We start from the raw sequence: 25,666 nt of genomic DNA on the forward strand, positions 1-25,666 counted from the left end.
GCTCCCTCCAAATTAGTCACGAAAGAGAAGTATTACAATTACCGGCATTCTCCATGTTTTGTTCCCTTTCCTGTTCTTACCAAGTTTTTTTGTCCTTTCATTGGTTTTCCCATGCAGGTATTTTTGTTCACAGTGGCCAGACATTGTATGTGAGTCTTGCAGGCTTGTACACCTTTTATGTCCCTTGTCTCCTTTCTCCCTTCTCTCTGATGTAACCAGAGAACACACACAGTCCCAGAGGCTTTTATATTTTACTTCTGGGAGGTGTCCCATGGTCATGTTACAAAATGGATTAAAGGATGATCAAATGCTCATTGGTTGGCTCTTCCATTTGACAAGTTAGCATTTGACAGTAAACACATGAAAGGCAGTGTTTTAGCATTCCCCCGTAGCAATCAGATACTGGTCAGCAAGGTGGTTTTGTTAGCTTTCATTGAAACTGCACCGCTGACAGCTTAGCTGTTAAGCTTGGGTTCGCTCTGTGCCAACGCAGCAGGAGGGCAAATCCCCCTCCCGGTGCAGTCAACAGGGTAAATCACACCAAATTCCCGTTAAGTGGGCTAATTCGTACTGGTCACTGGTCTCCCGACTGACTCATAAAGGGTTGCTTGCTGTTTGTTGTTTTCCAGCTGGGCTTGGATGACCAGCCAATGCAGCCCATTGCTTTCTGGATGAGCGCTGCAAAGCCCAACCGTCCCTGGGCGTTTGTCCCGAGTTCAGACTGATGGGCACTGGGGGCCTGTAGCAGTGGGATGGGGTACTGCACACCCAGCCTGTCCTTGGGCACCTCCTGCTCCCACCTCCCACCCCAACCCATCTGGGGTCTGCTCGCCTGCCTGGTGCCCAGGTTTAGGCTGGTGGTGAGGATTCTTTCCCTTTCCTACTGTATTCTGCAGAGCCTTCTCTAACCCCCGCTGCAAACCTGCTGGGCTGCTGGCTGCGTGTCCCCAGTTTCAGCGACGCTGCCAGTGAATTTCCAAGGTGCGGTTTAGCCAGGGAGCAAAGCTGCCTGGGCTGGGCAGTGCTCAGCTTTGGCTGACCACAGACTCGCTGACCCAGGGGCGTGCAGTGCCCTGGGGGTAAAGCAAACAGCTCCCTGGGGTCCGATGTCCTGCCGTGCTGGTTCCTGAGCAGCCCCGTCAATCCGCAGGCCAGGTGTGTGTGCAATGGTACGTCTAATGCCCAGGAAATAACAACACTTGTCTTGCCTTCGGCACGCAGGATCTCTCCTGGCTCTTATCTGGGCAGTGGAAAAATACTCTTCTGTCCCTTTTTCTCAGCAGTGGAAGGAGAACAGGGATCACAGTGTTTGCTCCGGCAGCTGCTGGTCAAGAGGGAAGGGCAGCCAGGGGTGTGGAGAGAATGGAAAGACTTCCAGCCCTCCCTCCCACAGGCAGAGGGGACAGGCTGGCCGGTGACTGCGTTTCTGAGGAGGTCTGCTCCAGGTCCTGCTGGGAGAGGCTTCCTCTCCCTGGCTACAGGTATTAAACAATGACTTCCCTGCTGTTGCTCACAGGCAGGGGATCTCCTGGGGATGGATAGGGAGAGTTCATGGAGAAGGGCTGGGTGAAGTGGGTGCCCCTCATGCCCCAGGATGGGAGAGCTCTGCCACTGCACATCCTGCTGTGTTGGCTGCGAATCTGTTTCCCTCCCTCTGTCTCCTCTGCCTGCAGCGCAGCGGGGCACCTGGTTATTTTTACTGGTTGACTGGCTGAGTACCACTTCTGCTTTCTGCCCATAGCTCTGCTCCTTCTCTCCTCTTTGGGGTTCACTGCTCCTCCAGCGTTGTCCAGGATGAGTACCATTCACCTGCACCTGCCTTGCTTCTCTCCATGATTGCACTGACATGAAACCACAGCAGAGCTCACCCTCACCCGTGCCATTGCCTCCCAGCTCTGTAAGCAGCACGCCACCATCCCTGCTCGGCTAGGGCTCTCCGGATGGTAGCGTATTAGCCCTGTATCCACGCTGGTCTGAATTAGCGATAAGAATATGTTTTTGTGAGAGGTAGGATCAAATGCTTCACTGGAATCAAAATATTTTCCGTCTCATCTGTTCCCTTCACCTGCTAATTGTGTAACACGATCACACAGAGAGAACAGGTTTATCTGGCACCGCAGATCCCTCATCCTGCTCCTGCAGAGTCACAGGACATTGTAGGCTTGATCTGTTGTTCTGCTGTGGGCTGCATATAGCAGTACGGGTGGATGTCACCCAGCTAGCTCTTCTGTCACAGCCTTTGGCATACCTGCTACAAGGTGAAATCCAGCTAGCAGTCCAGCCAGGCTCAGGAGCAGATTGCTCCATAATTGCTCCGTGCTGCTGCTGGTCCCAGCCTCCTCCTCGGGGACAAAGTGGCTATTAGTGGCAGGTCTGGTGCTTGAAACAGGGCCCTGGAAGCAGAGAGCTTGGAGCCATGCCACCGAGTCTCGGCCCCTGGGCAGAGTGCTCCCAGCTCAGGAGAGCGGGATGTATCGGCTCTTCACTCAGAGAATCACACGTGCATGGCAGGACTGTGGATGAGCCACCCTTGCCCCCTGGGTGCCCGATGCCTGCACGCCGCTGCTCCCGTGGGACCTGCTCCAGCTTGCCACTGCTGTTTGTTGTCCCTGTCCCTTGGTAAGCTGGAGGAAGCAGCACAGGTGTCAGAGTGGGGCCTCAGCTCTCTCAGCTCATTTTTTTTGCTTTTACACGTTTTAAAAAATTATTTCTGTGTTCCAACAGTCACCCCTGCCCTGCACATTGCATAGCATGGGGTGGTGGAGAGAGGAGTGCAGCCTCTGTCAGAGCCAGGGAACTCGTCATTTGGAGAAGGCAAAGGCAGCCCAGCTTCAGGCAGCTGGCTGGAAAGGGAGTCCCTGCAGAGACACAGTCCTCCGTCTCTGCTGCTTGCACACACTGCTCTGAAAGGACAGTCTGTGCCACCTAAGGTGCGTCCCCATGCCTTGGCAGCACCTCCTTACTAACTGTAACCTGAACAGAAGTCCCTTGAGAAGCCCAAACACAGCCTCTACTGTCGCCCAGGCTTATGAGATCCTGGAGCGGAGGGCCAGGTTGGGATTTACACTGCAAAAGTGCTCTCCCAGGCACATTGTGTTCCCTACTCAGCCTTGTGGCCCTAGCAAATCCTGCCAGTTCCCAGCGCCAAAAGGGATAACGTCGCGGTGTCATGAGGAGTCAGGTAAACTGTGCGTGCAACGAGCACTACCTTCTTCGTGTCCTGCTAGCCCTCCTCTCGTTACCAGCAACCAGGGGTTTCTGCTCTGTGGCAGAGCAGTACTGGCACTGCTCCCCTGACAGAGGTGCGTGGGGGTTGTGACCTGTAGCATCAACACGTGTCTGCTGTCACTGTGTCACCAGGTGGGTCCTGGTGCTCTTGCCAGCATGGCACGGCTGGTCTCGGTGAGCCTGGAGAGCCCAGGGCCCTGTAATCCAGGTAACCACTCCTTGTTCTTGCTTGGCTCTCCTTTTGGGTGTCTCTTTGGCTTTGCCCTGTGTCCTCCAGACGGTGCCGTTTCTTACGTCCTGGCCTTCTGTCCCCAGGGCTGTCCGCAGAACCCCGAGCGGTGGCTGCTGCACCAGGGACAACTCTGCAGCCCACGGGCAGGTGGTGGGACCACGGGCGCTCGCAGGGCTGCTGCCAGCCTGCGGTGGGTGGGCAAGGGCTCCGTCCCGCATGGGCTGTGTGCCACAGGCAGGCGGGAACCGGGCAGCAGCTCAGCAAGCGAACTTTTCTCGGCTCCGGTATGGACAGGGCAAGCGTACAGAGCACAGGCGGCTGCCTTGCTCTCGTGCCCGTTCATGGGCCTTTGGTTCCCAAAACTTCATCTTTCCCCTGGTCTCTGGCTCAGCAGCAGTCCAGAAAATCCCTGAAGAGGTTTGGTCCTCTTCCTTCCAGCCTCAGGATGCACAGGGGCTGTGGGTCAGCCTCCTGGGGTATCCTCCAGCTTGGCTGGGTGTCTCCTGGTGGCCTCTTTAATGGCCCCTCTGTGTTTCTGTTGGTAGTCTTTTTCAGGATGGTTATGTGATGGCAATGCCTAGGCTCAGGGTGTGAGAAGAAAACATGCCGTTTCCCTCCCCTTCCCCGCTGCTGGTTTGCATCTCACCCCCTGCCCCGGCACCGACAGCCCTGTGGGGGCAAAGGGACCCTGCAGGAATGGGGGGGTGAGGGTCGCCGTCCCACTGCTCGCCCCTGCAGCCTCCTGCCTGGCACCCCCTTCCCAGCCTGCCTGCCCTGCCTGCCCCTTTGCTCTGGCCCTCCAGCACATCTCTCCCACGGTGCCTCGGGCAGCTGCCCTCCCTCCCGGCATTCGCCCTGGCCGATGGCACAGCCTGCGCTTGCCTTTCCCCAGCAGCCCCTGCCAAGCCAGGCAAAGGGAGCTTTTTCAGTGCCTTTGCCTCCTTTCTGAGCGATCTCCAGATTATCCTTCCCCTGTGCAGTAAGGCGCCCGATCCAAACCCAGGTTTTCCAGGCAGGATCTGTGTGTGTTCTGCAGTGGCAAATGGTCCCGGGGGGCCAGGGCTGGTAATGTGACCCTGCCGCTGCTGGGGGCTGAGGGCTGAGGCTTTGCCTGTTGGGCTGCCTTGGAGACAAAGCGGTAAACTTAACACCAAACTTTGGAAATTATTTGGGTAAAGTACCTGCAGGCAGGAACTGGCCTCCCTTGCAGAGGGGCTGCCCGTTGGGTTGGAGCCCCACTGGGTGCTTCTCCTGCTTGTGACAGGCAGGAGGGCAGAGGGGAGAGCGGGTGCAGGAGAAACACATCTGTGCCAGGGGATGAGGATGCAAGACGGCTGCTCAGGCACGGCCGCCTGCCTGGGTCTGGTGGTCAGACCCCACGGCTGTGCTGGGGGCTGGACCGCTTCCCTTGCCCAGAAGCTGTCTGACCCGATCCTGCTCCCATGCTGAGGTCCTGGGAGTGGGGCCACCATGGGAGGAGGCCTCTGGGACTGCTCTGTCTTCAGTGTCCCACGGGCAGCAGGGGTGTGCTGGTCCAGATGGCGTGGAGGGTGCTCTGGGGTGCACAGGAGGGCAGCAGGATGCCCCTGCCGAGAGATGGGGCCCGAAAGTGCTTGTCCTGAGGATGTGAGTGCAGTGTCTGGGGAGAAGCAGAGGACTGGCACAGTGCCCTCTCCTTCAGGTGCCGTGGCCCTGCCTTCTCCCCAGTCTCCTAGAGTGACCTGAGAAAGGTAACAACCCACCTTGTCCTTATTTGCTTCTCCAAATCTGGTCTAAATGCCAGTGGCAGCAGAAATGCCTGTCCATTGCTTTCCAGCCCCATGCCTGCCTTGTTTAACAGCTGCTCTCCCAAGGCCCCAGAACTATATCCCTAAGCCTTTTTCTGTGGACTCTTTCAGTCCTTGTTGACGTGAAAAGCTCAAAAGGGAGTGATTTATTGTAAAATGCAATCTGATCTTTTGTAAACCTTCACTTACTTGTCCCCAGCGATCTCTCCAGGCTGGCCTCAGCTCCTGCCAAAGGCTTTCTGGAAGCAGCCTGAGCAGGGAGTTTGCCCAGTCCAGCTCTGGAGTTTTGCCTGTTCCACGTGGTGTCCACCATTAGCAGCACCCAGAGCTGCCGGGAACCCCTGAAAGGCATGGCGTGAGATAATCAAGGTGACCTGTGGCTGGTTCTTTTTGTCCCCAGTCACCTCTGTGATTATAATGCAGCATTTATTTACTTATGCAGTCTCAGAGCTCGATGTGCAAGACAGCTGTTCAGTATCAGTTTTATTGTCCTTCAGCACAAGACTGAGCACGTTCACGTCTGCACGGAACAGGGAATGTTTCCTCCCCTGTAGGCCAGTCTGATGTTCCTCGCCACGTACCAGAGCCTTCCAGATACCAACAGATCCACTGTCCAGAGCCTTAAGCACCAGGACACCACTTTGGGCTCAGAGAGGAGGTTGTTGAAAGCTGGGAGGCTGTGGCAGAGGGACGACCCTGGGCTTCTGCTGTGGGTCAGTCTCAGACAGGCGGCCGGTCCGATTCAGCCTGGCTGTTCTTACGTCAAGCTCTGAGCAAGCAGGAGGTGGCATTGCCTGCCTAGGGATGGGAGGGGGCTGGCAGCCACCCAGTTCATCCAGGTGTGGGGACGGGAGGCATGGGGTGCAGTGGCCTTGCAGGTTGGGTCTTGCTGTAGGCTCAGTATCTGCCCGCAGGCACATTGTGGTCCCGCAATGAGGCAGATGAGGAGGTGGCACCTGAGGTTTTCAGACTCGGCTGTGCCTTCAAGCTGGGCATCAGTAACCTCCATGCAGAGCTCTGTTGCTCCTGCATGTCCTTGTGGCAACCAAAAGGCTGTTCAGGTCCATGCTCTCCGTTTGACTCCTTGTTCTCGGCCTTGTGGCCACTCACTGTTTTCAGGACAGGATTCTTCTCAAGACCATGACCTGATTTTTCAGTGGCACTTTTGGGGAGAGGCGGAGGAGCAGCTTCACAGAGTGCTCTGTGGCCAGCAGACCCTCGTGCTGCGTGAGCGCTTGCCCCCAGCCACCCTCCCTCCCTCCCGGCACAGCCTCCACCGAAACCTGCCCATCCTGGCACTGGCTGCCGAGAGCTCCTGCCGAGGCTCTTTGATCCCCCTTGGCCAGGCAGTCCCTCCTGTGGCAGCCCACCCTTGCTTTCCACCAGCAGCATCAGCCTCTCCAGAAGGACCACGGCTTGGGGTTCACAGCGGCTGGCGTGACGGCCCCGCTGTGGGGGAAGCCGGGTAAGGGCTGAGCTGTCTCCCCACCGCCCGCCGGCAGTGGGTCCCCCAGCAGTGCCCTTGCTGGGCACTCCTGTGCTGGCTGTGTTTGCACCGGGAGCCCCAGGAGGCTGCTGGGACTTGCTGGGAAAGCTGTGGTCAGCGAGGCCAGCTGGCCGCATCGCTGGCTGTCCGTGCTGGGCTTTGTGCGAAGCACGTGGAGCCTGTAAGCGGAGAGAACAAGTAACAGAGGTGCTTTGTGTGTCCGCAGCAGGAACTGGGCCACGAGCTGCCCGTCTGTCCCTTGCTAATGAGCCGGGGGTGCTGCGTGCCTGCGCCTGTGCCCACAGCTGCCCCGTGCTGCAGCGGTCCGAGCTCCGGCGGTGGGATGCTGCGTACCTGCCCCTGGAAGCAGCAGAACAATCCCCCTTTTCATCTGGCTGTCGGCAGCTCCTTGCTGCTCCTGCCGCATGGCAGACGGGAGCGGGCAGCGCTGCCTCTGCCCAAGCTGCCGGGGCTGAAGCGGGTGACAGCCGCGGTCCCAGCCCCGGCCCCAGGCTTCTCCCCGGGTCCGCTGGAGGAGGTGAGGGGCAGGTCGGGGGCTGCAGGCCTGCTCCCATGCAGGGATGCTTTTGTAAGGGGAGAGTGAGAGCAGCAACCGCGCAGAGCCTGGTGCAAACGGCCACTTGCGATGCAGCAGGCACTGCTGCTGGGAGGCAGGACCCCCTGGTCCTGGGGCGGGGGTGTCTCTGTGCTGTTAAGCCCCTATCAGAACCGGGTGCCTTTTGAGCAGGTTTTACCCGGGCTGGAGCCGGGAACCCATCGGTCCTGGCTGGCCTGGGGACCAGCGATCTGGTGCTGCCCTCCAGCAGGATCGGCAGAGACCCAGCGCTGGGATGGGGCTGCCACGGCTGTGTCCGTGGCCTGTGGAGGTGATGTCTGTAGAGCTGCTTGCCATGGGGTGGGTCCTGGGACGCAGCTCTGTCATCTCTGGGGATGGGAACTCATCAGACAGACCCTGGGGCATGGGGAATTGCTCCCAGTCTCCTTGGGACGTTAAAAGAGATGATGTTATGGCTTTGGTTTGTCTAGACCTTCTAATTTGCCCTGTCCATCACGAGTGTGACCATGAGCCATGGGTGTGGGTGGCTCCCCCACAGCTGCTAGCAAGTGGGGTCCACATGGGGGTCCCCATCTGCATGTGGGAGTGGAGCCGGCAGGTGACCATCACCACCAGCTTCTCACTGGGCTAGAAGAGTCGAGAGGGGCTGACACAGGAACTGCTCCGAATCGCTGGCTCTTTCCTGTCCCCTCACATCCTGGAGAAGCGGTGGCAGCTGCTGCGATGCCTCAGCTTCCAAGCAGGCAGGTCCCAAGGGCAGGGCAGAACAGGCAGCGGGCTGGGGGTTTGCTCCGCTCACTGTTTCCTGGCCAGAGCCTCCTGTGGGCTGGAGTCCTCCGCAGGAGCGGTAGCAGAGACCACCCATGTCCACACAGCACGTTCCTCCGGTGGGGCCAGGAGCCATGGGGCAGGGCTGCAGCGGGGCTGTCTCACACCTTCCCGTGCCTCGCAGGTGAATCAGGGGAACATGCCGGGCATCCAGAGCACCTTCCTTGCCATGGACACAGAGGAGGGCGTGGAGGTGGTGTGGAACGAGCTGCTCTTCACTGACAAGAAGGCCTTTAAAGCACACGAGGTGAGCCATCCCTCCCCAGCGGGGACTGTGCCCACCTCCCCCGAGACTGCCCGCTGCACCTTCCTGGGCAGCAGTGCCAGTCCCTGCTGTTCGTGGGCACACGTCAGTCAGCAGTGCTAATTGCAGCCTGTCATGCTGTGCTCCTGTCTTCATGGCATTGTGCCTTCCCTTGGCCTCTCTCTCAGAGAGAGCTCCATGTGTCCCCTGTACCCCAAAACCAGCTTTCCCTGTGACCCAGGGCACAGCCTCCTCTCTAGCCCCAGGTTCCCTTGCTCTCGGAGGTGTCCTGCCACATCCCAGGACCTGCCACCTCACCTGTCCTCTCTCTGCCCGCAGGAGAAGATCAAGACCATGTTCGAGCAGCTGGTGCTTGTGGATCACCCCAACATCGTAAAGCTTCACAAATACTGGCTGGATGTGAAAGACTTGAAGGCGCGGGTAGGGAGGTCTCAGGGAGGCGAAGTCTCCAGGGGATCCCCGGGCTGGGGGAGGGATGCCGGTGGGAGCCAGGTGGGGATCCCAGCTCTGCTCCTCACCCCGCTCCCCGGGACTCCCCTTCCTTCTCCGTGACTCTGCTGCCAGCAGCCCGCTCTCACCCACGTGCGGGGCCAGCACAGGCTGCGTGCTCCTGGCTGGTGCAGTCCATGCGCTGTGCACAGCACTGGCTGTGCAGGGAGGCTGGGAAGCTGACGCCTCTCTTCCCTGCCAGGTCATCTTCATCACAGAATACGTGTCCTCAGGGAGCCTGAAACAGTTCCTGAAGAAAACTAAGAAAAACCACAAGGCCATGAATGCCAGGGTAGGTTCCCTGGGAGCAGGCATGGGGTGTCCCAGGTGAAGCGGGTAGCTCTGTGTCTGCTGGCACAGAGAGGGTCTCTGGTCTCTGATAAGGCAGAGCAAGTGTGTGTCCTTGCTCCCTGAGTTACCCAGGGACTCCCCGCTGCAGGGAGATGGCATCTTTGTAAGGGCTGGACCAAGAGCAGAACTTGACAGCCCAGAAACAGATCCTGCTGTCACGATCTGACCCGGAGGGTGGGGAACCTGCTGGAAGCTGCTGCAGCGAGCTTCTTGGGGCTGCATCGTGCTTCAGGAGGCCTGCGTCTCCATCACCCTCTATGAGGGACAGTGGGCTTGTGGATAGGTTACTACTTGGGTCCAAGGGACCAGTTTCACCAGCAAACCCACTCAGGATGGGTCTGACCAATGGTTTTGCAGGCAGGTTTCAGCTGGCTGTGACTGAGGAGCTGGGTGACCGTTCTAGGGTCCCCGTGCTTGACCTTGCAAGCCCTGCCATGAAGTTTGAGCTCGGTATCACACCAGTGCAGTTAGGTACTCCTAGAGCTGAGACGCACTGTTGGTGTGTACAGAGAAAACCATACACGTGGACCCCACAACCATAGCTAGCTTTGCCTCCTCTGTGATGTGTCTGTCCATGCTCCCATTGGGGTTTGGGGGCTCAGGGGAGCTCTGTCTGCCCATAAGGATGAGTTCTCAGCTTTGATAGTGTTCTTTGAACAGGGGTCGGAAAGGAGACTGTTGTTGCTGGGACAGCATGCGGCCCATCTTTGAGTAACAGTCTCAGGCTAGTGGAGGGCAGATTTCCCCAGTCACTGGGTAGTAGGTGGGAATGACCTGATCCGGCTGCTGGGCTCTGACGGGTGTCTCGTCTGACGGAGAGCTCTGGTCTCTGCTCTAGGCCTGGAAGCGCTGGTGCACTCAGATCCTGTCTGCTCTCAGGTAAGCTTGCCATCACTTGCACCGTCAGCCGTCCTGCTCCTCGTTGGGCTGGGCACAGGTAACGTGCTCAGGGCAGCTTGGTGCTTCCCCAGCTTCCTGCACTCCTGTGAGCCTCCCATCATCCACGGCAACCTCACCAGCGATACCATCTTCATCCAGCACAACGGGCTCATAAAGATTGGTTCAGGTAGGAAGCTGCTGCCCTCGCTGGCCCGTGGCTCCGAGCGCTGATGAGAAGAGTCAGCAGGAGTAAGCTGCCTGCCGAGGGGTTGGGGGGGGCGTGCAGGGTGGTGTGCCGAGGGGGTTCTGGCTGGGCAGAAGAGGCGAGAGCTGCAGGGTCCCTCAGAGGATCACCCATGCAAAGCCTGGAGTTACCTTCTCTTCTGTTTGTGTCCTCTGCTCCATGCCTTCTTACTCATCCGCTTCTGGATCGGCGCTGACCGGCAGTCTGGCACAGGGTCTTTGCAAACGGTGAGTGTTCCTCTGGCACCTCTCCCACCACATCAGTTCCATTACTGGGTCAAACTTTCTCCCCTGTGGGCCCGAGGCATTGTGGCAGAGGAGCAGTCATGGACTTTGCAGGCAGGGGGAACCTTTGTCCCTCAAGGAATTGCTGTTCCTATCGTGGGAGCAGAGGGGTCTCCTGGGGGAGTGAGTGCCCTGTGGCTGGTCCGCATGGGCAGGACTGCCCACAGAAATCCCAGCTACCTCGGAGCACCTGTCTGTGCTTGCAGCCCTGGGGAAACAGCTTAGAAGAGCTGTGATGCAGAACGTTTCTTGTTCCCCAACACAGCCCTCCCGGACGACCTGCGAAGCCCCATCAGGATTGAGAGGGAAGAGCTACGCAACTTGCATTTCTTCCCCCCGGAGTACGGCCGTGAGTGTGGGGTCTGTCTGTTGGGGGGTGTGGGCAGCATGGGTGCCCAGAGGGACTTGGAGGGGGGTTGTGTGCGAGGCGTGGGCTCGGTATGTTTGCAGCAATACAGAATTATTCAGTGCATTCATAACTAAAGCTGTTGGCCATGAGTCACAGAAAATCATGTGATAATAATGACTGTGATAACATTGTAGGTAAAATTTAGTGTTGATCAGTGCAGAGCTATGCAAGTGGGAAAAACACCTGTGCCTACGTGGGCATGGGCTGTGCATTAGCAATTACTGGTTAGGAACAAGATCTCAGCATGACCACAGATAGCTCTGAAAAGGTCAGGTTATGGCTCAGGAACACTCAAAAGCATGTAAAAGGTTACAACGATTAGGGAAAAAGGAGTAAAGAATCTTTGTGCCCTGTGAAAACTCATGACGTGATCCCCACCTTGAGTATTTTTGGGGGCAAATTTGAGGGGAATAAATGGGAAAGCTTTGTGCAGGGAACTGTGAGAAAATGCGTGCTGGGCTGGAGGAAGCAGGCATGAGCAGTGGCGTGGGCAGAGGAAGGTCAGGCTTAGTCGGGGTGAGGGCAGGGGTGTGCGGGGAGACATGCCTGTAGGGATGAGGCAGGGTGCAGGGGGCTGTTCCCAGAGTTAGTGGGTGGTGGCCTGTACCTCTGGCCTGATGTGGTTCTGGCTTGGTTTTGCAGAAAAGGCTGACGGGACTGCTGTGGACATCTTCTCCTTTGGGATGTGTGCACTGGAGGTACGGAGCAGCATGGCTGCAGTGCCTGGGAACCTGCAGTGACCCCTGGTTACAGGGCAGGATTGTTCTTGCTGAGCCTGCTGGGGTCTGGGGAGCTTCCCAAGGAGTCTCCTTGCCCTTTTCCAAATCTCACTGTGAGCCGGGGATCCCTTGCAACAATGGAGGCATCACTGCTGGAGTCAGCAGCACACTTTCTGCTGCTCTGGCCTACCCTGCCCTGGGTGCAGCAATAGGCTTATTAGCTCACCTCTTTTGTGCTCGGCTGGTGCCTCTTGGCCATCTCTACTGGTGCCTCCTCTTCCTCCTCGGGCTGTGACAGCCCTGGGAGGGGAGGACACAGGGGGCAGGGACTGACTGTGCTGCTCCAGGAGGACATGCACTGCCAAGCACAGCTTGCCCGGGCAGACTGTGGGGCTGTTGGTGCTGTATGCATTGTCCCCCGGTCTGCATGGTGCCCAGGGAGCAGCCTCCCATGTCTACCCTGCCAGGAACCTGTGAGCAGCCTGGAGAGCTGCGGTAGGTGAGAAATGGGCCCCGAGGGCAGGGACGCAGTGGCTGGGGAGCACTGGGGAGCCCGGGAGATCCTGAGCCTGGCTGGGCTGTGTGCCCTGGTGAGGAGCTCCACAGCTGCCACCCTGCCATGGGATGTCCCTTTGGGAAGCCTTCAAGGACTGACCCAAGGCTTGGCCACGTGCAGACATGGCTGCACTCCTTCTTCCCCAGATGGCAGTGCTGGAGATCCAGACTAACGGGGACACACGGGTCTCGGAGGAGGCAATCATGCGGGCACGACATTCTCTGGATGATCCCAACATGCGGGTGAGTGTAGCTGGCTGAGCCTCGGGGACCCATCTGTGGGTCAGGCGTCCCTCCTGGGGTGTACATCTCCCCGTGAGCGTTCTTCCCCTCAGCTGGTATCTGGAACATCAGGTAGCCTGGCATTGCTGTGTGCTCCAGGTTACACCAGTGCTGGGAAAAGGGAACAGGGATGACGACCTACTGCAGACCTAAGGGCAGCCAGATCTGGTGGGCTGAAGGACACAGGGATTCCCTCCCTCCTGGGCTGGTTAAGATAAGAGGCTGGTCCTCACCTCTCTTTCCCAGTCCTACCAGTGGTAAGGCTGAGTGCAAATTCCCAACAGGTGCACGTGCACACGCATGTGCACACACACACACGCTCCATACAGACGTGGCCAACCACGAATAGTTCAGCACAGACAGAGGAGTGCTGTGTTCACGGGCACAGACAGCATGAACAGCCAGGTCCTGCTTCTAAGTATCGATGCTCAGGGCAATCCCTTTCAGAGGTCACTGGTATCTGGCCCCATCCCATGAGTCTCTGTGTTACTGGTCAGACCCATGGTCTGCCTGGTATCTACACCCCCTCATTTAACAGCTAGTCCAGCTTGACGTTTGCCAGAGGACCACACACGCTCACAGGGAATAGAGAACAAACTTACACTGTAAATACTTAGGAATAGAGTTGTATAAGAAGACGGGATAGACTGAGGTGATCAGATGCAGGGCTCAGCAAGACAAGAGTACTGACCAGCAGAGTGCTTACAGGCAGCTGGCCCCTTTTATTGCCCTCCATTTTCCTCCCTGACCCTCCTCAACCCCTCCCTTCCTCTTCCTTTGGCCAATCTCCAAAACATCCCATAATAAGTTTGTACAGTCCCCAAATTCTCTTGTTTGATCTCAGAATTCCCCCATGCATCCCATAGTAAATCCCACCCCCTTTGATGCAACAGTCCCCTTGTTTGCACAATGTCCCAGAGAGAGTTTCTTCCATTGAGCCTTCAGCAGCAGGGGCAAACAGTGTCACTGTTCACCTCTGATGGTCTTTGGGGCAGCTGGTTTGGAGGGGTTAGGTTGTGTGGGTGCCCACCCTGTCATCCTTCTGATCATTTTTTTGGTCTTTGCATCTATTCTGAATAGCCCTGGATACCTGTACAGAAACTGCACAGAGCAGTTCAGGAGGACAGGCCCCAGACTGGAGCATGCAGAAGAGGGAGAGGTTCTTGCTTTTCACTGCGTCAGTGAGCAGAAACAAGCAGATGCATCCCTCCTATCCTGCCGCTGTCAGGAATCCCTCCCGCTGGCTCAGTTTACCCTTTCTCCAGCCCTACCACCATCTTTCCTGGTGGACTGCTGCTCTCAGAGTTGATCCTGGCTGGCTGCTGGGATACACCCCTGCCTGTTCTCCTTACAGCCTTTTGCTGGGCTTGCGCTGCAGCCTCCTCCCTGGATGAGAGCAAGCAGGGAGCAGAGGTCCTGTGGCCAGGCTGTTGGTGGGTAGCCAGCAGCACGCTGCCTGCCCGGAGCACTGCTGCCTCCCTCAGCTCGGGTGCTCTGTACACTGCCTGCCCTGCCCTGGGGCTGCCCGCTGGCAGAAACAGCCACTCAAATCTGCTTCCCGGGAAATGCAAGTGTGAGAGGGAGCCGGAGCTGGCAGCGGTGGGGATGAAGCAGGGGAATGTCCTGCTTTGCCTCCAGTTTATGCCTTTGCTTTGACCCTCAGGAGTTCATTCTGTCGTGCTTGACCCTCAACCCAGACAAGCGGCCAACAGCTAATAATCTGCTCTTCCACCGGGTGCTCTTTGAGGTCCATTCTCTCAAGCTGCTGGCAGCACACTGCTTCATCAACAACCAGTGTGAGTAACCATGAGACCACCCTGCCCCGTTTGAGCTTGTCTTGCTGCCTCAGCAGAGCTGGGGCTGTGGAAGAGCCTGGGGGGGGAAGGCAGTGACTCATAGACCTCCCCTGGGGTCTGTGCTGCAGAGTCTACGATACAGGACCTCCCAGCTGACAGCCCCTTTCTGCCTTTGCCCTAGATCTGATGCCAGAGAACGTGGTGGAGGAAAAGATAAAGGAGCTGGACCTGAACATGGTGATGGCGGAGATCCGGAGAGAGGGTCGGCCTGGAGCACAGTGGAGGTGGGAATGAGCATGGGAGATTTCAGAGCAGCCTCAGCCGTGAGCCCAGGGCTTGCATACAGCCTGGTGATCCTGGTGTCAAGGCACAGTAGTCCTTCACACCGCTCTTCTCTCCTGCCTCCTCCAGTAATCTTCCTGTCCCATTTCTCTCCCAGGTACTCAGAGGTCTCCTTCCTTGAGCTCGACAAATTCTTAGAAGACGTCAGGTAGGTTGAAGGTGGTGCTGGCTGACCTGTAATGTGTCTAGCGTCTCTTTGCCCTCAGATCCCTGGGCAGCATGGACCCAGGGGCAGGGGATTGTGCTGCAGCACATGCAGAGCATCCCATTTGCACAGCAGTACCTGGTCGTGTGCGATCCCCTCTGCGGTTCCCCTCTGGGGCGAGCAGACCTGGGCTGCAATGCCAGGCCAAGGGGAGCTCTGTGGCTTGCCACCTCCTCACTGTGCTGTCTGCCTGCCTGCCAGCACTGCCATTCCATGGGTGCAGGTCCCTGGTCTGGGCCACGGCCTTCCACAGCTGACCTTTGCCAGGGCTGTAAGGGGACAGGGCTTAGCTGTTTGTCCTCCCTCTGTGTCTGTACCAGGAATGGGATTTATCCCCTGATGAACTTCGCTGTTTCCCGACCCCATGCCCTCCCACGTGCACTCTCCCAGCCCCAGGAGGACCCTCAGAAAGCCAAGACTCCCACCCCAGAGCCCTTTGATGTGGAGACCAGGAAGGTAAGGTCCAATCCAGGTGGGGACAGATTCTCTACTGGGAGTAGGTGGACAGTCTCCATTCCCGACACCCTACAGCAGGAACACCTCTCCCTTTAGCCATGCACTGAGCTCCAGCCTGGGTGAGAGCTGTTCTCGTTGCATTGGCTGCCCCGGGACTGCAACAGTCCCTCTGGCTGGAGCTAAGTGAGGTCCGTTTCACCTGAGACATTCTCAAGCAGCCCCACTGCCTCCAATTCTTTGGCTCTGCCTTCCCTTCTCGCATGTCCACCGGCAGCTCTGTGGCATGGCATATTCTGTGCCTCGTTTCTGGGGTGTAGGTTTGAAATCCCATCATTGTTTGATACTGACACTGCAGTGGCATGCTGAGGTGCCAGCCGAGCTCAGGCACTGTTCTGCCTGGCACTGCACAGGCGAGACTGCACACCCTGACACTGCAGTCATGGGCAGAAAGGTCATTGCAAGTGGGTTTATGGACCCCCGAGGGGAGTGGAAGGGGTGCCAGGCAGGGAGGGCAGGGAAGGACCAACACAATGCAAGGGTGTTTGAGAGAAGTGAAGCCTTCCAAAGCCATGGTGTAATCCGTCACTGAACAGAGCAGTTCAATGCTGCAGCGTAACCCCCTCATGGGCTTGGGCAGGCTGCCGGTACATCCCCCAAAGCCTTCCCTTCTCCAGGCTGAACAAGCCCTGTTCCCTCAGCCTCTTGGAGAGCAAGCACTCCAGCCCAGGATCATTTTGATGGCCCTCCATTGAGCTTGCTCCAGTTTATCAATGTCTTTCTTGTTTTGGGGGCCCAAAATTAGATGCAGTACTTGGATGTAGTTTAACAAGTGCTAAGTAGAGGGGAATAATTATTTCCCTCAATTTCCTGGCTGTGCCCCAGGACGCTGTTGGCCTTCCTTGCTGCCAGGGCACGTTGCAGCTCATGTCCCGCCTGCTGCCCACCATGACCCCAGAGTCTTTCCAGCAGAGCCAGTAAAGCTTTCCTGCCAGCCAGGCCATCCCAGCCTGTGTCCTTGCCAGGGATTATTCCTTCCCAGGGGCAGGAGCTGGCATTTGTCCTTTGCTGACATGCATATGGGGAGACAAGGTTGTTGGCCACCATCATCAGGGCATAGCTCAGGCACGGCACTTCTTACAACGGCTTGTGTCTCCTGAACTGCCGGCCATCGTTGGGAGCAGTCAGAGGAACTCATTGGTCTGTGTGCACCTCTCTCTCTTAAAAACCCATTTGGTACCTGTTACTTCCCTGTGCAGGTATTTCCCTGTAATGACACTTCTAGTCATTCATCATTAATCACCTATGGCACTGTCTTTTGTTACCATGGATGATGTGAATGCAATTTCATACCTGCATTGAATTAATGTTAAAAATACTATGTAGGACTAAACCTAATTCTTATTCCTGAAAGATCCCATGAAATGCTTCCCTTCAAAAAGTTCATCAGCAGTAGTTTCTTCGTATCTGTCTGGTAATCAGCTTTTGGTGCACTTATGCTTTATTCATACTGCTTAGTGTTTATTTTTAGTGAGAGTGCTGTGGTGATCAATCAGGAATGTTAGAGAAATGTAAATGTAAACCTACACAGTTACATCTTTTCCCCTCTTTGCATTTGTTACATGATGCTTTTTCACCTAGTGCCCCAATGAAAATTCTGCAAGTGCATTGTCTGTCTGACGAATGTGTTCAACTAGTTTTTACCCAATTTGACAAAGGGACTAGTAATCTCAGAAGCACTGAGTTTCTACAGATTTCATGAAAACTTGCAGCTGGACAAACCTGCAAGTCCCAAATGAGTGTAACTACAATGCAGATTATTTGTCTGTACTGGGAGGCACTGGAATATGGATGCTGGATGGATCCAAGGTATTTTTTTTCATGGTTAGGATGGTTAAACAATGGACCAGGGGCTAAAAGAGGTTATGGGATCTCCTTGGAGGTTTTCAAAACCCAATTGGGCACAGCTCTAAACAGCCTGGTCTGAATTCACTGTTTGTCTTGTTTTGAGCAGGGGCTTGAACTAGAGACCTCCTGATATCCCTTCCCATCTAGATGATTCTTTGATCACAGTCATCAGGTAGAGAGAGGTGGGGAGCGGATGGCAATGATGCACTCAAACGTCATCAGCCTTCTCTCTGATGACGTCTGCAAGATGCTGCACAGTTCAATGTAATTCAGTATATAAAGGAGCATGTAGCCAGACAGTGCAGTGGTGTCACTCGGTGTAAGGAAAGGGCACCCACCTTGGGCATAGAGTCACACTGGTCAGCTCTTCCTGGAGAAATGGATGGCCTGGAGATGATAAAGGTCAGAGGACAGCGAGTTTTCTGTCTGAGAGCGCTAAATGCCCAGGGATGTTTGTCATAGGGAGGAGCTGTAGTAGAGAGGTACTGGGTCAGAGGAAGGAACAAGCATATAACTCACCTCTGAGCATAAGCTTGAAATCAAGGAATATAAATGAAACCCTGTTAAACTCTGCCTAGAACAGGGATGTTGATTCCTCACTTGGTTTCCCGTCTTTTGGGGTGACCAATTGCACGGTCTTTCTGGCTTTCCTTTGCCCAGACAACATGACTTCTGGTGTGAACCATTTTCATGGGAACTTGAAGCTGACATACTGAAGCTTGAAGCTGACCCAGTTTCTTCCTAGGAACTCAAAGCTGACATGTTAATAAAATGCCATGTTTATCTAACACATTTGAATATTCTGCGATGCGATGTGGAGTTTCCAAAAGAAAATCCATAAAATATTCAAGATTTCAGTTTTGCTCTTCTGTCTGATTTAAGGATTGTTCACCCCATAAGTACATGAACAAGTATGATATTAAAACATAACCAAGAGTTTGGGCAGAGCTTTAGGGGGAAGCCTACCTGTGGCAAATGGAGCAGAAGAATTCATCCTGGTTGTAAAGTTTTCCCAGAACTGCACCTTGCACAGGGCTCCCTTACCCACCTCTCAGTCAGCTGATGATGGCCATGGTTTGTAGCTGGATACTGGACTAAATTAACCCTCAGTTGCTCCACCCGCACAATTCCTAGAAATGTGGGAAGAAGTGGAAGGTCAGGCTGGCAGTTGGAATCAAGGGGTTTAAGTAGGAATTTGGAAGTCATGCTTGGAGACCAGAAGTAAAGCGGGCCTGGGGGAGCCAGAGGGACTGTGTCCAAGCTGATGTTGATTTTGGCCTCTTCTAGGTCGTGCAAATGCAATGCAACATGGAGCTGAATGAAGACAAGACCCAGTGGCATGTAAGTATTCAGCTCCTATTCTACATGAGGCACTGGGGCAAGATCTGCTCTTTGTACCCACCTCTGGCATCTGACTGGGAAAAAGTTTGGTCTCAGTTAGTTTGCTGCAGTACCGAAAGGACTTACTCTTGTCCCTTTATAATAAAAGAAGCCTGAAGAAGAATGAAGCCACCAGCCCCCTCTGGCTGCAGGACAGAAAGACCTTGATATCTTTGTCTGGACATCTTTTAACTCTACTTCTTTCTAGTTTAACAGTTGCAGGTGAGCTGTAACTGTTGAGAGAACATTCCTCTAAGACACTCAAACTACCCTGCCAAAGACGTCCAACATCTCGGCAGTTACCAACATCCTCCCTGCTCACCACTGCTGGCAGTTTCTAGTGCTGATGGAAGAGTCAGCACCTTTCTCTCTTATGGAGAAACTGGTGTTTATAAAGAGCACTCTCTTCTTTCTGCAGCTGACTCTTCTGCTGATCCTGGAGGACAAATTGCATCGACAGTTGAGCTACGACTTGCTGCCCAGTAGGTTTATTTGCAAGCAGATTTTTGTGCATGAATGCAGAAGTATTGCCCAGTGGCCCTGGTCAGGTTTAGGCTCAGACTGTGTTAGACACAGATTGTGTTTACAGCCAGCTTTTCTTTCCTTCTTGTGCTGGAAGAGCAGACTAAACCCTAATATCTGTGTGTGGTATCAGTTCTTGTCTACTCAGACCCTGACCCACAGCCTCTGGCATGTGGTAGTAACGTGCATTCTAAAGTGAATGTTGGGAGTCCAGTGAGTGGCCATCAAGATCTTGCATTTCACCCTGGGACATGTGATGTGCAATTCTTGGGGTAACACTAGTGAATTCTTCCCTCATTCCCAACACTGGTGCGGTCTCCCCAATATCTTTCAAAGGAGAAGGTGGACTCTCCTCTGAGGGAGCCCCATGGCTCTGGGGAAGGCTGCTTCTCCTCAGAGTAGGTCCAGCACAGCAGGCTCCTTCCTAAAACATGCAGGAGCCTTCTGGAGGCCATGTAGCTGGAATCCCTTGACTGCCTTACTGCCAAAACTAAAGCATAAAGCTTGGAAATTAATGCTTGGGAGTTGCTGCTTCACCAGCTCCTTGTGTTTTTCTGCCTACAGGTAGTGGCCTGCCTGCTTTTCATGCTGAGCCAAAACAAGCAAAAAAAATCTCAAAGAAGTGACACATTGCCAAGACTATTGTGCTTTGTGTGATTTGGGACTGGAACTCATTCCTGCCCAATACCTTGTTTAACTCCAACTCACTGCCCACCTCTGTGCCCTGCTTGCCCCGGGATTACTTAGCAGTCACTTAGCCAACCAAAAGTATACAGCATGTGCCCCTAAAGCATAATGAAGCGTAATGCAGGTGTGCTGCCGGTTGGGATAGGGGCACTTTGCTGGTAGCGGAGGAACTAAGAGATGCATCAACTTTCATGTTCTCACCGTTCCTTGTCTCTGCAGCTGATAACTCCAAGGACTTGGCCACAGAGCTGGTGCATTATGGATTCATCCACGAGGTAAGCCTCCTCACCACTCCTTCTCATCTCAGTCGTGCATGCACCGTGCTACTGTGGTCCCCAAATCCGTGTGACACCTCGTGCCTCAGAGGAGCAAGAGCTCCTCCGTTCTCCATCTGGCAGCCAGAGAGTGGTGACAGGGGCCAGGCCCTTGCAGTGACTGACACTTCCCTTTTTTGTTTCTTTTGGGTTTTTTTCTCCATACTTTGCTCATGCCAAACTCCAGGTTGCTGTTTTGAGGGGACAGTCATATTGTGATGGCAGGGTTAATTACATCAACCTCGCAGTGATTCTGAATGCGAGAACCAGAGGAGTGCCAAGGGAAGGAAGCTGAGGCCACCTCCCATCTCCCAGAGGCATTGTCCAGGTGTTGCCTGGACAGCTGCTCTTAACTCACTTTGCAGATTTCTGCCTGCCAGAAGAGATGGCCTACCCCAACATTGAACTTCCAGGCTCTCCCTTAGAGAGTTTGCAGACAGTCCCAAGAAAGAATTCAAAGCATCCCAGTCATTCAGACTACTCAACAGCATAGCCTCAAGGAAAGGTAGCATGGAGAGAATTAAAAATATATTTGTTATTATTTTGTACAAGTTAGGAATTACGGGGCTGTAGGCGAATTTTTGGAGAATTCCTCATTCTGGATGCTGAATTTAGACAAGGAAGGGGTCAGCTTCATTGAATGAAAAATTTATGTGGGTACACCTGGAAAAAAAGTACATTTAGACTTCCTTCCTTTCTTCATCTGAGCATGGTGACTGTGCAGCTCGGCACTGACACACTGCGGTGCTTTCTCCCGTGCTCTGGAAAATACATGGCATTTGAGGCAACCTAGTACTGTAGAATATACCTCACACGGGTCCGTGTTCCACGGACTGTAAATTACCTTTGTCTTTCTTTTTCCTAGGAGATAACCTCCTTTTAACACGTCTTCCCCTCTCTAACATCTTTCCTACTCCACCGGTACCGACTACCTTTTCTCTCGGATGGTATAGCTGATTTATACTTTGTTAAACTCCAAGCCTGTATTTAGCTTGGAAGTATGCTGCTTGTTTCTGACCTGAAGGACCTGTGTAGCCAAATGCTCATCTGGTTTTCCAACTGTAGTGGCTGGTCTAACAAAAGATACCACCTATGCCTTACAAATCGTCTTCAAAATCCAAGGTTTTTCTTAAAAGAAAAGTAGTAATTTAGCAGCAGTAGTGACAAAGGGGTGCCTCTAAGCAGCAAGAAAACAACTGATTCTGCATTTTTCATTTGAGTGAGGATTTTGAGTTTGTTTCTGGCAATTCCAAAACCCCTCTATGATACAAGGTGCGGGTGTTTTGCATCCTTTACATATCATTGTGTATTTCAGTAATTTCTTTCTTAAGGAATAAACATTCTAATTGTGTTAGAAACCACCTACTCCTGAATGTGTCAGAAAAGAGATTTCTGCACAAAACAGTTGCCAGACCAACAAAAAGTGACATTAATTTTTATTTTTGTTAGCAGTGAGGATATTATAAAAAAGATGGCCATAGAAAATAACTTTAGATCCAGCAGTTAATTAAATTGAAATGAAACTAAACAAAAGAAGCTGGACCCATTATGTTCCTTCAGATTGGAAGCTCCAAAGAACTGTCTGCTCTTTTGCCTTTATGTTGCACCTGACACAAAAAGGCTCTGTTCTTGATTGGTCATTTGGCATTATTCAGTAAATATGATAATTATTAGTAGTATGTTCCAGATGTGCTTGTGAGTTGTTCTCTTCCCATATCAATACTCAGATGTGAAATCGGTGGCTTGGGATGGAATCATGTAAGGAAGGAGATGTCCAAGGCAGCCAAGCCAAATTGATCTGTTGGCATGTTTTTTCTTCTATTTTAGGATGACTGTGAAAAGCTGGCTAACTTCCTGGAAAATGCCTTCCACAAATACCGGTCTCCTCCCTTGTGAGTCACCTCACTGCAGTCTGGGACAGAGTGGTCCCCCTGTACTGCAGGGGACGGGAAGTGTACCAGACTGGAAGAAACTGCGGGGCTCCTGACCGAACTTCCTCCAGCAGGACTGACCAGGCCACTCGCTCCTGACTGAACCTTTGCAGTCCATGAGAGGTGTGTGCCTGAGCTGCGGTGTGAAAAGGCAACAGCAAGTGGAGGAGTAATCAGCAAACACGAGAAATTACATGTGCATCATGAGAAGTCAGGACCAAGCAGGAGTACATGTTCTGGTCCCCACTCCTGAAGCAGCAAGCCAAAGGGAGTTGTGAGGAGTGGGGTAGCACTCCCTGCAGCCCCTTCCCGATGGTGTCTGTGAAGATGCAAAGCTGCTGCAAGAATCCCCCAAACTGATAAATTTCCCTCTGGGAATGATAAGCTTTTTTCACTGCAGGTCCCAAAGCTATTTTTTGATTCTTTGCCAGCTGGTAATACTTGTAGAAGGGAGGAGAGGAGCAGGCTTGGAAGGCTCTGGCACAGCTTCTGGTCTGCCACATTCCATTCTTTATACCCAGTTTTCTCCTGTTTTGTTAAGGTTTCCCCAGCAGAGGTGAACCACTGTGATGCCTTGTAATTAGAATTGCACACCTTGGTGTAAGCTGAAGAGAGGACTTGGTGAGCTGGACTTGACATGGCAGGAGAAGAAATTCCAGAAATCCAAACTCACCAGCTGGATCCAAACATGTGGATCAGCAGAAACTTCATTGGTGCTGAACAGAACCTTTGTCATTCCCCAGTTTGTCTTATGGCCTTCCAAAATCTCATGGCATCTTAAGGGGAAAAACCCTGATGTCTCTTCCTTCCCTGTTTCTCCTGTGGTGTTTGGAACTTCAGTCATTAGCCTGGAGAAAGGGGCAATCATCTTAGCTGCTGTGCATGTCGGGTTCAGTTGGTGAAAAGTGCAAATAGGAATTACTTGTGTCGCAAAAGCCATGCAGTGCTGCTCCATGCTGTTCACATTGTGCCGTGTGGAACCAGCTGTATCATGCTGCGCTGTGCTGGTGTTCTGCGCTGTGCTGGGTCTTCCATGTGGTACTGCCTGCATTACGTTGCCCGCGCTTTGCGGTGTTGCACCAATTGTATCATGCCGGGCTGGGTTTGCCATGCTAGGATGCTATGCTGAGCTGCCAACTTGTGCTGTATTTCCCAGTTGTGCTATGCTGTGCCAACTTTACAAACTGACAAATCAATAAAGCCACTGAAAGTAGCTTATCTCATCAGAGCACTCCACTCAGCAAACCGCTTGATAATTTCTTAGTCAATCTTACAGTTAAACTAAGAAGATGTGAAATAGCTTCCCTGAGTTCAACAGACTTATCCACAAAGTCAGGCAAACTGGGTAGAGAAGGAGTTCAGTGGAGGAACATCATACAGCTGCTTGATTCAGAAATCACTCTGTCTCCAGAACAAGTTTGCACTTGCCTCTGCAAATTGAGAAACTCCTTCATATACCAACTGCTTCATTTCCCTGATGAGCTAGTTATCTCTTCTTTAACACATTTCACCCCACTGAATTCATTGTTTGATTTGTCTCAGCTCAGTTTGACCAATGGATTTCCCTGCTACTGGCTGTGCTGCACTCAGCAAGGATGAATTCATTAACCAGCTACTGCAGGGCGTTTCCAGTACATGACAGGCTGCTCTCAGAATCACAGAACAGTTGAGGTTGGACAGGACCACTGGAGATTTCAAGAGGTCCCTTCCAGCCTCTGCAATCATCTAGTCCAACGCCCCTGCTCAAGCAGGGTCAGCTAAAGCGGGTTGCCCAGGACCATGTCCAGTCAGGTTTTAGTATCTCCACAGATGGGGATCTCTCTGGGCACAACCTGTTCCCGTGTTCAATGACACTCACAGAAAAAAAAAAAATTGTTTTCCTATGTTCAAATGGAATTTCCCATTTTTCAGTTTGTGCCCATTGCTTCTTGTCACTGGGCACCACTGAGGAGAGCCTGGCTCCATCTTCTTTACCCTCTCACCATATATTTGTACACACAGATGAGATGCCCCGTGAGCCTTCTCTTCTCCAGGCTGAACAGCCCCAGCTCTCTCAGCCTCTCCTACAACAGGTGCTCCAATCCCTTCAACATCTTAGAAGCCCTTCCCTGGCCTCGTTCCAGTAACTCAATGTCTGTCTCATCCTGGGGAGCCCAGCACTGGATCCAGCACTCCAGATGTGGCCTCACCAGTGCTGAGCAGAGGAAGGATCAGTCCCCTCAAGCAGCTGGCAAGGTTTTCCCAGATGTTGACCTTCTCTGCCGCAAGGGCATATTGCTGGCTAACAGTCAGCTTGATGTCCAACAGGATGCTTATCCTTCTTCGCAAAACTGACACCAGCACAAGAATGGAAATCCTGCCCTCACACTTGCAAGTCTGACACAACTCTTTGGAGTCCTGTCCTACAGGAAAGGGGATGTGTCCTCAGACACCGATAGTCAAGTCTGATCAGCTGCTTAGGACAGTAATTCCTGCCCGTATATTATAGTTGTGGTATGCACACCTTTTAGTAGAGATTGCATAATGTAGGAATCCACTATGTCTCAATAATAATGTTTTCCAGTGGTTAACTGCTGTCACTTAAATTTAGGCTAAAAATAAGGCACACTTGTTTCACATTCCAATTCAGGTATTGTACCTTTATCTCCTAGGTGAAAAGAATTTTTGCAGTGCAAGGCTTTCTCATCCTAACAGTAACTAGATGTTGTCTTTTAACTACTTTTGATAAGCTTTATTGGCCTAAACTTTTGACATCTGTTATAAAACAGGCTTTCAGAATCTGTAAACTTATCATAGATTTTCCATAGTCTTGCATCTCTTCTGTAGCAGGGGCAAGAGGCCACAACATTCTCATGCCAGTTTAACTAATTAAGTGCACGGTGTAACAGCACATATCTCTGTCCCTTACTAATGGCATTTTCCCTTTAAAGCAGAACCACCACCTTGGGAAGGGATGTCTTTTTGGGGCCCTATTTCAGAGCAGCACTTCCATCCCCTGTGACAGAGATCACCTGTGCCAGGCTGTTTGACCTTGCCCTTGCATTTAAATTTGGATGCAAGAGGTTGGACCCATTTGCAAAGTAAATAAAGAGTAAAAGGGACAGGGTGGGGACAGTCAGACACCAGGGCCATGTTTCACTTCAGTTCTCAGCAGATGGGTCCTGGAGCTGCTCTCAAATTGCCTATTCAGCAACTACAGATCTCCACAACAGGTAACCGGGGCTCTTAGCTCCGGATGCCCACCTAACGACCAAGGACCACCCTGTAACAGTCAGGGCCCTCCGTTTCGAGCGCTTCTAGCGCATCACGGCACGGCCTTTGCCCGCAGGACGGGTCAGCCTTGCAGCTGGCAGCAGCAACAGCTTCTGGAGACCCCCGAGAAGCTTCTGCAGGCGGCAGCAGCAGCGCTGCAGGCCCCAACTCCCCAGTCCTCGCTCTTTGCCGCTGCCGGGGGCGACGACCGCGCCGTACAGGCCTGTACCGACCCTGGCGCGGCCACGGAACCCCCCCCGG

General features: G+C 53.5%; 1 protein-coding gene and 1 long non-coding RNA gene across 4 annotated transcripts in view; both read left to right on the forward strand.

Moving 5' to 3' along the window:
- The window catches only part of NRBP2 (nuclear receptor binding protein 2), a 29,224-nt gene extending 5,831 nt beyond the window's left edge, over nt 1–23,393 (forward strand). For 2 of the 3 annotated variants that reach the window (XM_075024187.1, XM_075024189.1), the window contains exons 2-18: nt 8,263–8,385; nt 8,722–8,823; nt 9,095–9,184; nt 10,082–10,122; nt 10,215–10,309; nt 10,570–10,593; nt 10,916–10,999; nt 11,702–11,757; nt 12,481–12,576; nt 14,279–14,411; nt 14,593–14,695; nt 14,851–14,901; nt 15,279–15,414; nt 18,607–18,660; nt 19,118–19,181; nt 20,128–20,183; nt 22,050–23,393. In XM_075024187.1, the coding sequence (XP_074880288.1) occupies nt 8,263–8,385; nt 8,722–8,823; nt 9,095–9,184; nt 10,082–10,122; nt 10,215–10,309; nt 10,570–10,593; nt 10,916–10,999; nt 11,702–11,757; nt 12,481–12,576; nt 14,279–14,411; nt 14,593–14,695; nt 14,851–14,901; nt 15,279–15,414; nt 18,607–18,660; nt 19,118–19,181; nt 20,128–20,183; nt 22,050–22,118 (1,377 nt within the window). In that variant the 3' untranslated portion in view covers nt 22,119–23,393. The other variant, XM_075024188.1, reaches the window with a different exon arrangement.
- LOC142029389 (uncharacterized) lies at nt 685–2,140 on the forward strand. The gene is made up of 3 exons (XR_012649904.1): nt 685–1,169; nt 1,281–1,481; nt 1,742–2,140. It is a non-coding gene; the product is annotated as an uncharacterized LOC142029389 (long non-coding RNA).
- Nucleotides 23,394–25,666: the final 2,273 nt, after the last annotated feature.

Source organism: Buteo buteo, chromosome 3, assembly GCF_964188355.1.
Source record: "Buteo buteo chromosome 3, bButBut1.hap1.1, whole genome shotgun sequence".
Lineage (NCBI taxonomy): Eukaryota > Metazoa > Chordata > Aves > Accipitriformes > Accipitridae > Buteo > Buteo buteo.